At 34.4% G+C, this 11,909-nt stretch overlaps 1 protein-coding gene across 3 annotated transcripts in view; it reads left to right on the top strand.

Annotated features, from left to right (window-relative positions):
• Positions 1-11,909, top strand: part of PRMT3 (protein arginine methyltransferase 3) — a 136,017-nt gene that overhangs the window by 82,519 nt on the left and 41,589 nt on the right. For all 3 annotated transcript variants that reach the window (XM_011965405.1, XM_011965404.1, XM_011965403.1), the window contains 2 exons: positions 6,056-6,243; positions 8,525-8,611. In XM_011965405.1, the coding sequence (XP_011820795.1) occupies positions 6,056-6,243; positions 8,525-8,611 (275 nt within the window). The remainder of the gene's footprint in view (positions 1-6,055; positions 6,244-8,524; positions 8,612-11,909) is intronic.

Below are 11,909 nucleotides of genomic sequence, written 5' to 3'. Positions count from 1 at the left end.
GGAGGCGGAGCTTGCAGTGAGCTGAGATCTGGCCACTGCACTCCAGCCTGGGTGACAGAGCAAGACTCCATCTCAAAAAAATAAATAAATAAATAAATAAATCTTTGCTTTACTCAAGGTCACACAGAATTTTCCTGTGTTTCCTTCTTGTAGTTTCAGTGTTTACATTTATGTCTATGATTTATTTCAAATTAATTTTTGTGTATAGTGTGAGGTAAAGTTAGATATTAATATTTTCTAGCACCCTTAATTGAAATGCTATTCTTTCCCATGAAATTGCTTGGCATATCTTGAAAATTAATTGACTGTATTCGTGTAAGTCTATTTCTGTGTTCTTTTCATTTGATCTTTAAGGCTGTCTTTTCACCAGTACCATACTGTCTTAATTACTGTAACTTTATACTGAGTCTTGGTCAGGTAAGGACAGTCTCCCCATTTTGATCTTTTTAAAAATTGCTTTGATAGTTTGGTCATGTGGCAGGAGGGAGTTTAAAATAAATGTTAAAATCTGGCTATTTCTGCTTAAAAAAAAAGAGACTGCTAGAATTATGAAGGGATTGAATGAATATATCAATTTGGGAATGATCAACATTTTAATATTGAGTTGTCTAGTTCATGAGCATAATGTATCTTTTCATTTTTAAGTTGTCTTATTTATTTATTTTTTTTTTAATGGAGTCTGTCTCTGTCACCCAGGCTAGAGTGCAGTGTCACGATCTTGGCTCACTGCAACCTTTGCCTCCTGGGTTCAAGCAATTCTCCTGCCTCAGCCTCTCGAGAAGCGGGAATTACAGGCGCCTGCCACCATGTCCAGCTAATTCTTTGTATTTTTAGTAGAGATGGGGTTTCAACATGGTGGCCAGGCTGGTCTTGATCTCTTCACCCTGCTTGCTTGGTTTCCTTTTGTGTTTTTGTTCTGTTTTTGCCTTGTCATCTCATTCCTTTGCTCAGAGCAAAATAAGCTTAAATGTTACCATTTTCCTTACTTTGTCCTGAAATTTTATTTATCTCCACTCTTTTCAACCCCCTTTCTCCTTCTCTTCCAACAAGTACCGTTTACCATAGGAACATGGGGTTCCTCTTTCCTTTTCTTCCATTTGAAAAGCATTAAAATGTGGCATCATGCGTAATGGAAAGCATATGGATTTCACAATTAGACCTTAAGGTGAATCTCTGCTATATCAGCTGACTAGTTATCTGGTTAGTTGAAGAAGACCAGGTATTTGGGCAGGTTACTCTCTGCCCAAGTTACTCTCTGAATTTAAGTTTTTTTAATTTATAAAATGAAGATTATAATCCAACTTTGTAAAATTATTCAAAAGTCTAAATGAGATGCTTGATACAAAGTAGTTGCTTAATAAATATTAATTCCCAGTCTGAGTTACAACTGGTGCACATGAGATTAGCATTAGGTTTATACTTTATAAAAGTTAATGAAATGAATTTAAGCATTGTGGTATTAACACTTACCTTTTATTCAGCACTTCACATTTTCTACACGTTAACATAGATTATCTCAATATAATCAGCCACTGGCGTTGGTTCATAGTGCTTAAAGGATTCCTTTAGTATTTTCATAACTGTCTACTTCCTCATCTTCAGATCTGCTTTTTTCACATTTATTAGTTTGAGTTTGTTCAGTAATAGAGCGGTAGTATCATTTTCTGTTTTTCAGCGTGTAATTTTTCAAAGCATATTACAGCTATATGTTAGCCTTAGCTAAGCTTTAGTGGGTCTACTCATTATTTATACATTAATGATGGGGAAATGAGTCCAATTTCCAAATAAATATTACTTTTTAAAGATACCTTTATTATATAAACTAGAAACTAATTTTTAAAACTCATTTAATTCCCATTTGGTGACTTTCTAGTACATTTTCTTTTATGCATACCAAGCATTTTTGCTACCATTGTTATTTCACTAAAATCTTCATATTGTTCATATATATTGTGGAAAAAAGTGGTTTATTTTGACTTATTTATTATCTCCTTTGTTTTAAATCTTTTTACTCTGTGGTTATTTATACAAACAGTGATACAAAATTCCTAGTGTTTACTAGAAATTGTTTCTTTATGCACCTCTATCTTATCCTTTAGTGTCCAAAAGTTTATGAGGCATTTCTAAGGGATAAAGGATTTCCCATTTTTATCTATTCACCATGTGAGCCGTTCTAGTGACAAATGAATTCTGGGCAGTGAATCGAGAAGGACACAGATGTCAAAGCCATGAATTTATAAATGGTCTGTTAAGAGGGTGCTTTTGTCCAATCAGCGCTTTGTTAATTTCACCTACAAGAAGAAATAATTATTCAATTATAGCTTCTATCTGACAAAAATCAAATGACAAATGTGTCAGAATGCGAAGGTAAAGGGTTAGTTAGGATTCTGGCAGGTGGTCCAAGATTTTAGCCAGCTGTGAGGAGGTGGATATAGAACCAAATTGACCTATAACACTGATTATATATCCTTATGAATATTCATAGATCTTACTAACTGAAAGATTAAAAATAATTTATTTCCAAATTCTAGCAATATAAAAACTGCTTTTCTGTATGTTTGTGAAAGACAAATAATTTGAAAAATACACAACACCCAAAAATAAAATCATGTTCTTCTTTAGTTTCTCTTCTAATTACCAACATATTCAAAAGTGTTTTATTACTTTTAGTAAGTTACGATTTTTTCTTATGAAAAAGTTATCTTTATTTTTATGCTGTCACTAATATATTAATATAGAACCAGAGATAAGTAAAATTTTTCAGTAAAAGGCCATATAGTAAATATTTTTCAGTTTTATAGGCCATATAGCCCCTGTCCCAGCTATTCAACTCTGCCACTGTAGCGCGGTGTGGCCATAGACAACATGTAAACAAATGAATGTGGTAGTGTTACAGCTAAACTTCATATATTAATACAAAAACTGGCAGCAGCCTGGATTTGACTATGGGCCACAGTCTGCTGACCCTGATAGAGAGACTGGTGGCATTTTAAAACTTCAGTAAGATTTTAAAAGATATTCTAAAATAGCAGAACTGTATGAACTATGTTAAGTATCTTGAATGTCTGTGCACTGCACAACTCCGGAGAATATTCAGTTCCCATGAAGTATATAGTGTGAATGGCACTCGGACCATATGGTGGCCCTGATAATAACCTCCCTCCATTTCTGCTCATTTATGTCAAGGGTATCTGTATCTAGCCTGCTGCCTGTTTTGTAGATAAAGTTTTATTGAAATACAGCCATGCTTATTTGTTTACATATTGTCTGTGGCTTCTTTCACACCAACAATAGCAGAAAGCAGTAGTTTCAAAAAAATTCAGTTTTGTCCACAAAACCTAAACTGGTAACTTCACAAAATATGTTTCCTGACCACCTGACTATACCCTTACTATGTTCCTCTTTAATGATGAAATGACAGGGCATAATGTGGGAAAGCTTCTATAATTATTCAGTCCAACAAAGGATATATCAGGAAGTTAGCCACATACCTAACGTTGCTTCCAAATTCTTATTTTTTTATTCAGTGTTTCTCATCTTAAGGATCTGGTTCAGGAAACTAAATATACTTCCTTATGGCTGATCCTCTTACTGAGTTAACATTTTCAATAACAAATCAGTTACTTTGAAGAATTTTTATAAGTCAAGAATTTAAACACAATCCAGAGGCTTTACCTGTTTGTGGAGGAAGGGGAGAGTTTGCATGGCCATGGACTCTGTTCTGGTGCAGCTGGCATACCCCCCTCACATGCCTATCAGGGAAGACTTGAGAAACTTCTTGTCAGTGACTTAGTACTAGGTAGTTTTTTCTGAGTATCTCACAAGTTAGATTTGGAAGCAGGTGCTTTGATGCCAGTAGATCTTATCATGGGCTTTATTTGGAGAATAATTTAGTGCTGCTATTAGTGAATAATAAAATTGCTAAGGTTGTGTAAATAAATGTTTGGAGGAAGGAGGGGGTAATTTTTCTACTGTTTACACCTGAAAGCTAGTTAATACTCATTTTTTGTTTGTTTGTTTGTGCTGCATTTCTTTGGTACATTTATACTTGTTTCAGTTTGCTGATATGGGAACATGTGATTTATATTTTTAATTCATGAGTACCCTAAAAGTTGATATTTGAGATATGGGAAAGACAAAGTTAATTTTGTTATTTCTTTACTTGTTATTAGTGGAGAGTTTCTCCTTCAATCACTCTTTCCTTAACTCGTGTAACACTTACCTTCTTGGTTCTCTTACTTTTGTGGCCCCAGCTTCTTGGTCAAGTTCCTTGAATTCTAGTATTCATCATCCACTCTCCCTAGGTCTCGTGAACTCTTGTTATTTATCTTTCATTTATATGCCTGTGGTCTCCAAATTTATGTCTTCAACTTAGATAACCTCTTTTGAATTTCAGACCTTTGTATTCGGCTACATTTCAGACATTTTTATCTGTTTGTCTCTTAAGCACTAAATGCTCCTGTTCCTTTTGAATCTCCCCATATTTATGTCCTATTATAATATATACCGTCACAATCTGTGCTGTTACTGAAGCTAAATGCTGTCATCCTTGACCTTTTCTCCCACAGCCAGTCAGTCTCAAAGTCCTCTGAGTTCTACTTCATAAATATCCCTTGAATACGTCTCATCCTTTCCCTTCCCACAGCAATATCCTAGTTCAGATCACCTGGTTTATTTTAACGATCTCTTAATTTGTCTCAGTTTTCATCTTAGACTCTCCCATTATTCTCCACATTGCATTCTAGGTGGTTCATCTAAAATCAAAATCTAGTCATGTTGCTACCCTATGTAAAAATTTTTTACTGGATTATCATCATTCTTAGAATAAAGTCCAATTTACTCTTTTGGTTTACTCAGCATGTAGTCTTTGGTCTCTACTTAACTTTCTAGCCTTTTGTCTATTTCTCTCTAAATTAGATTGTATATGGGCCATCCCATCTATTGTGACCCTTTATCCACACTGCTGCTCACTTTGCCTAGAATACGCTTTCCCTCCCCACTCCCAACTCACTGGGCTTCAGTTCTTATCTATTATCCCTTCTCCCCTGCCCCAGCCAAGTCTGAATTAGCTAGTTTTGCCATGAGCTCCCTTAGTACCTTGTATGCTCTCACTCTTAGTATTTATTACCTCACAAATAACTGTGCATTTCTTCCTCAAAAATTGTCTAAATATAAGTTTATTGAGGGTAGTGATATGTGTCCATAGTCTGTAAATTAGACTGGCACATATGTCTGGCACATACTTTATGCTTATAAATATTTTTCTATTAAATGACAGTAATATGAAGTGGTCTTCTGTATAACGATAAAACCCCATTACATGATTTTCTTACATGCTACATATCTTTTTAAATGATTTGTCCTTTTCTGCATGTTTTTAGAGGAATATAGGAATAAGTAAAGATCTAGTACCTTTAAGTTAGCACACTTTAAGTTTTAATATCAATAAATATGTTTATTTCAGGATTGTTTAATTATATGATCCTATTTTAATTCAGACCCTATCATTGGAATCCCTGTTTTAATCTTATCATCATGATAATGGCTATCTGGGTTTTTTTTTGTTTGTTTTTTTCTTTTGAGATGGCGTCTCGCTGTGTCTCCCAGACTGGAGTGCAGTGGCGCGATCTCTGCTCACTGCAAGCTCCGCCTCCCTGGTTCACGCCATTCTCCTGCCTCAGCCTCCCAAGTAGCTGGGACTAGAGGTACCCGCCACCATGCCCAGCTAATTTTTTTGTATTTTTAGTAGAGACAGGGTTTCACCGTGTTAGCCAGGATGGTCTCAATCTCGTGACCTCATGATCCACCCGCCTCGGCCTCCCAAAGTGCTGGGATTACAGGCGTGAGCCACCATGCCCGGCCAATAATGGGTATCTGTTTTTAAAAGAGGCTATAAGATGAAGCATGGTTGTTTTTCCTGATCTATACCTTCATTAATCTCCCATTGCTAGTAATCCTTACTGATGGATTTGATATTTATATTTAGCCTTTAAAAAAATATATTCCATAAGAAAAGGAGATAATGCTTAATTTTCGGGCATTTTATTTGTTACAGTCTACCCTGACATTTGCACTATCAGCCTTGTAGCAGTGAGTGATGTGAATAAACATGCTGATAGAATTGCTTTTTGGGATGATGTCTATGGCTTCAAGATGTCCTGCATGAAGAAAGCAGTTATTCCAGAAGCTGTTGTGGAAGTTTTAGATCCGAAGACTCTTATTTCAGAACCTTGTGGTATTAAGGTAGGTGTTTTGCTAACTTTATTTTTTATAATGGCATTGCTATTTTTCTTAGTTCAGCATTTGAAAATAATACATTGATTTTATATGTGGGCTTTCAAAACAGTACTTTTCCCATTGTAATCAGTCTAAAACAAATTGAGGTCATGTTTACCAGTTGACTATATCATCTCTTTGGAATCACTTCTCTATATATTAAAACTCCTTACACTCAGTTTTACAGTCCTTCAAATCTAACTCTGAACCAGTTAACAATTTATATTTACTTTGGCTTAATCAAGGTAAAAAGTCCTGCTGTATTATTAGTTCTGCTTCATCACCCCCTCCTAGCCTTATTTTAGCTTCTCATTTATAGCCAGATTATTCATTTGTGTCATATATTCCACACAGTTTAACTTCTCTCATTCAGATTTCTTCCAGCGTTTTCAGATGAATTAAATGTAGTGAATTTGCCCATGAAACGAAAGCCCTACTAGGTTCAGATTTCTCAGTAATTACTTTCGTATTTTGTCAACTTATTTTTTGCCATGTTAATCTCTGGTTTTATTGTGAATTTTTCTATGTTGAATTTACATGGGTTCACTAATAACTTTGCAGCAAAAAATAATACTGCTTAACTCCTTAATTTGTCTGTTTCAACTAGATAATCCAATCTAGAGCAATATGTTCAGTGTTAGGTTCAGGATATTGTCTTTTTTTTTGTCTCTTGAGACAGAGTCTCGCTGGCACCCAGGCTGGAGTGCAGTGGCGCGATCTCAGCTCACTGCAATCTCTCTGCCTCCCGGGTTCAAGCGGTTCCCCTGCCTCAGCCTCCCAAGTAGTTAGGACTATAGGCATGCACCACCATGCCTGGCTAATTTTTTGTATTTTAGTAGAGACGGGGTTTCACCATGTTGGCCAGGATGGTCTCGATCTCCTGACCTTGTGATCCGCCTACCTCGGCCTCCCAAAGTGCTGTCTTCTCTTTTTAATCATGCTGTTACTTTCATATAGCATCAATATTTCTTCTCTGTACAAAGTATTTAGTACATATTTAGTTTTCTTAAATGGATACAGCATTAAAAGTTAGTATAGAGTAATAAACGTGAAGTTTCTTAAGAGCAGGCTGATTAAAAGTGCGTTCAGCTTTTAAGAAAAACAGTTTGCTTGATGGTTATAAGACTGTTCAGTGCTCTAGTACACTGATAGTAAAGGGTTTATTTGGGCTCTTTGGCTCAGGATAGGAGTGTACAGTTATGACCAACTAAGCCTTAAAGTTGAGCAGAAAGGGGAAAGTTGGTGGAGGTTGCTAATTTCTCTCTCTAGTGATCTCTGCTTAATGCAAAAACTACTATCAATAAATAGTTGAGACAGAAAAATTTAGAACTGAAAACAAGGTGTTAAAAAGTGTAGGTACTCCTTTTTTTTAACATTTATTTACATTTATTTAAGTAAATAGTTTGTTCTGTATTCTCCAGTCCTCCCACAAACACATTGTACTGTTAAATTTTTTTCTCAAATTGTTTTCAATAGTGTCTCAGGTGTGTGGTTACATTAATTGCATTCACTGGGTTATGATCTTCTCCTGACTGGTCAGCTGATGATGGTCTTTACAGCACATTTCTGATTAGACTCCTGTAGTTGAAAGGTGATTCCATCCCTTCTCCAAAGTATAATAGAGAAGGATTTGAAAAAGGCAGAATGGGAAAATAAAGATAATTCGCTATTTTTTTCTCCGGGTTGAATCTCCATAGTTCTGCTGTTTTGTTTGAGTTGTGTGGTTTCTCCTCATATCTAACAAAACCTATCTTCAAATACAATTATAGACATGAATTTTAAAACAACTTTCTTTTCATTAGCCTGTGTTTTCAAGTTGGCAGTTCCTATAAATGTATTGACTGTTATCACACATAATTTATAGCAATTGTGGTGGGTGTACCATACACGATAGGCAAAATGTTAGGTGAAACACAGGAAAACATTTTTGGTTTGAAAGTATTTATTTTAGTGTGTCAGGAAAACTTTAGCACATTAGAGCTATGATTTGATAAATACTGTTGTTTACAAGGAGTCTAAGTTAAATGAATTTAAGGAAAAATTAACAAAATGATAGTACTAGTACTCCTTAAACTTATAAATAATTCCAAAAACTAGCATGTAGTTAAAGTTTGCAAAACATTGGTTTCTAATAATCATTTGTGCATAAAAGAAGTAGTGTTTGTCTGGGTTGTTTTTGTTGTTTTGTTTTTTTGGGCTTTTGGACTATTTTTACTAAGCTCTTTCTTCACTCCTTTTTAATGGGTAGCATATAGATTGCCATACAACATCTATCTCAGATTTGGAGTTTTCATCAGATTTTACCCTGAAAATCACAAAGACATCCATGTGCACGGTAAGCTATTTTGTTCTGCTTTTACAAATTTCACTAGCAGTGCAGTTGATTGGCAGGCTAATGAGTTTAATTACCAGGCTTGTGACAAATGAAAACGACTATTGCCTCTGACAGTCTACCATTGCCTTTGCTAGGCCATTGAACAGATCCAATTAATAGGTCAGTAAACTTCAAAAAGTTTAATTCAGTAGAAAAGGTATTAGGAAACCCTGTTTACATAATGATTTTTCTGTATAGAGTCTTCATCATTTCCTATCACGTGATTAGTCAAGAGTACTCAACTTTATCTTCAAAGACCAAAGTTCATACCGTATTCCTCCCTTTAACTCTTAACATTTAATTTAGATGGAAGATATGTTTATTTGGTAGAATATTTTATATTTATGTATGAAAAAATTATAGAATTGCTATTGAGTTAACTTTCAAAAATCTCATAGTTACCTTTCTTTCAAAAATCTAATAATAAATCTGATAATAATTTAATGGTCTAATAGAAAAAAATCCTTTGGAAACGTTAGGGAGATCTGGGTTCCTATGTGGTTCTACCACTTATTTCATTGTTCAAGTTACCTAAGTAATCTGTACTTCAGACTATTTAATTGCTTTAAGAAAAATGGGGATAATTCTATTTCAATGACTCATTACACGGATTAATGAGATATATGTGAAATACCTACAATATAGCCAGAAACATTAATTATTAAAATGTAAAAAATTTTTCCCCTCAATTTATAAATATTTATTAAGGTAACATTTACTGCCGTCAGGAGACTCAAATTGTTCATAAAATGTGCTCCTTTATAGTATGAGTTTATATAGGTGGTATTAACATGAATATTTATATTATTTTTAAAATATATGGTTTTTAAAACTATGTCCTCAGAAGTTACCATTTTTATGGAAAATTGTATTGTCAGAATCTGTAAAATAGATTATAAGTCATGTTAACATTGAGTCTTCTGCCTGATTCTTTTAAATATTTGGTTCAGATTGATATACACAAGACTTCATGTCTTCTTTAGTTATTTCAGTTCATTTTGATTCAGCGATTATTTTATATCCAAATAAGTTTAACAATGTACTTTGATGTTTTGAGGGCTTCTTCTTTTAGTTGAAGTTGGCTTTATAATTTTTTAAAGTTTAAATATCCAGATTCCAGATTTGTGACTTTGGAGCACTCATCATTTATTTAATTAACAAAAAGCAAAATTTGATTCTTTGTATTTCCCATGCATTTTCTAATTCTGCTTTTTAGTAATTATTTTTGTCAATTGAAATTAGGCTAAAGACTAACTCCTAGACTTTCCTCTGTTTTGATATTAGTAATACATGAGAGTTGAAAAAAGACCATCTTGACTGATGAAAATTGATCAATCATGTATAAAGGAATTCCTAGATATAAATTGTCATATCACCAGTATTAAGTATATATTTCACATATATTTTCAGTGACTATCACATGAATCAAAATAGAGCAGATGTGAAACTCTAGTGAAGATGTCAAAAACTGTTGTGCATATTTGTGAACTCTATATAGATAGAAAAGTTTATTGACTTTCATTGAAATGTTCTTTTTTTTCTAGTTTATTGGTCAGGGTTCTTAGTTTTAGACAACTGAATTTAAATCAGTTGTTTAAACTGAGAGATTTATTAGAGGGAATACAGTAGTTTCCAGACACATTGGGAGAGCAAAAGGAACAGACTGTATTTTGAACTTCTAGAAACTTCTAGAACCACACCTTTAAACTGGCCTGCTACAGAGCTGCCTGTTTTAAATCACCTACCACTGTAGGTTCTGTTTACCCTAATTCCCCTGGCCCACTCCGTGTTAGCCACCACTGACAACCCCACATGAATGAAACTCTTTACTACCATCCTGGTTCCTGGTTTTCTGTCCTCCCAACCCATGTAGGTCCATTTCCTCCTTCCAAATCTTCATTCAGCATATCTGCTTGGTGAATCTAGGTCATTTTGGGCCCTAGCTGTCAGTAAGTTTTGGAAACTAGTTTTGGCTACAGTTTTGTACTACAGATCTGGAGTTTCATAACACATACATGGAATTGTTTTCTATTTCCTAGTATTTAGGATAGAGTACAAGAAGATTTGTATTAAATGAAACTGTATCTTTCAGTCATCTTAGTTTTATTCTGTATACTTAAAAGAGTAAAAAGAAACAAAACAAAAAAACTGATAGTCTGTCTAGTTCAGAGATTGTAATTGAACTTTTAATATTGAAGAATCAAAGGGTCAAGTAGTTACTTGCTGCATTTGTCCCTGTACAAAGTTCCATAAGAAAAGTGAATTTTAAGTAAACTGTTACATTATATCTCTATAAAGTACCTTTTATTTAGATTTGCATTTTTAGTCTCACCTTGCCTGAATGGTGTTTATGAAAAAGTTTGTTTGGAAATTAGGTGAGCCTGAGGTTTGCGAAGAAGGTGGCAGGTTGGAGTGGAGTTTTAGGTGTCTAGTCACTGCTGAATAACCTAGTTCCATAATTCACCTCAGGAAGAATGTATTGTTACAAACCATTTATTGGATGCGTGCCAGGTACTGAAGATAAAATATTTTAGTAGTTGGCATTGAATGTTAACTCTTCTGATGTTATCCTTTCAAATTTAGTTAATATTATCAGAGGAAGATAACTTATATCAACAGTCATTGAACACTTGAATGTCAGATAATGTGCTGATCACTTTAAAAGCATTATTTAGTTCTCGTAATAACCATTTGAGATGAGTACTCATATTATTCCCATCTTGCTGGTGAAGGAAAAAATTGCTATGTTTTACTTGTGAAATAAAATCTCCTTACTCTTTTCTGACCTGAAAAACCTTCTTGGTGGGATTGTAGAAACTATTAAAAGAACATAGAGAAACCTTTGAATAAGATCTCAAGGGGTAGAAGAAAGCAGGCTTCGTGTTGCATTTGAAACAGATTTAACAGTGTTTATTTTTGGCAAATAATCCAGCAGTTGGAATGAAGTGGGAAAGAGAATATGTATAATCAGAATTCACTCTTCTTAGAGACAGGCCTCACAGATTCATGTGATGAAATCAATACCATAGTTCATCCTCTTTGTAGCAGATAGGAGGTAGATCTTTGAAGTTTCCCTTTATCCTCTCAGAGTAAGCTTATACTTGTTTGGTTAAGCATCTACGTTTCTTGGAAACCTCCTTCCCAGCATGCTTACTGTAACGTGAGCTTGACATAAGATTTTGTGGCCTAATGCTTTTATTAGGTGTTCATTATTTGTGAATCTTAACCATCCGCCCATATTTACTTCGATTCTCTTGCT

The sequence above is a fragment of the Mandrillus leucophaeus genome, unplaced genomic scaffold (assembly GCF_000951045.1).
Source record: "Mandrillus leucophaeus isolate KB7577 unplaced genomic scaffold, Mleu.le_1.0 Scaffold723, whole genome shotgun sequence".
Classification (NCBI taxonomy): Eukaryota; Metazoa; Chordata; class Mammalia; order Primates; family Cercopithecidae; genus Mandrillus; species Mandrillus leucophaeus.
Note: the sequence above shows the minus strand (reverse complement) of the source record. Positions and strands in the feature narration are given on the sequence as shown.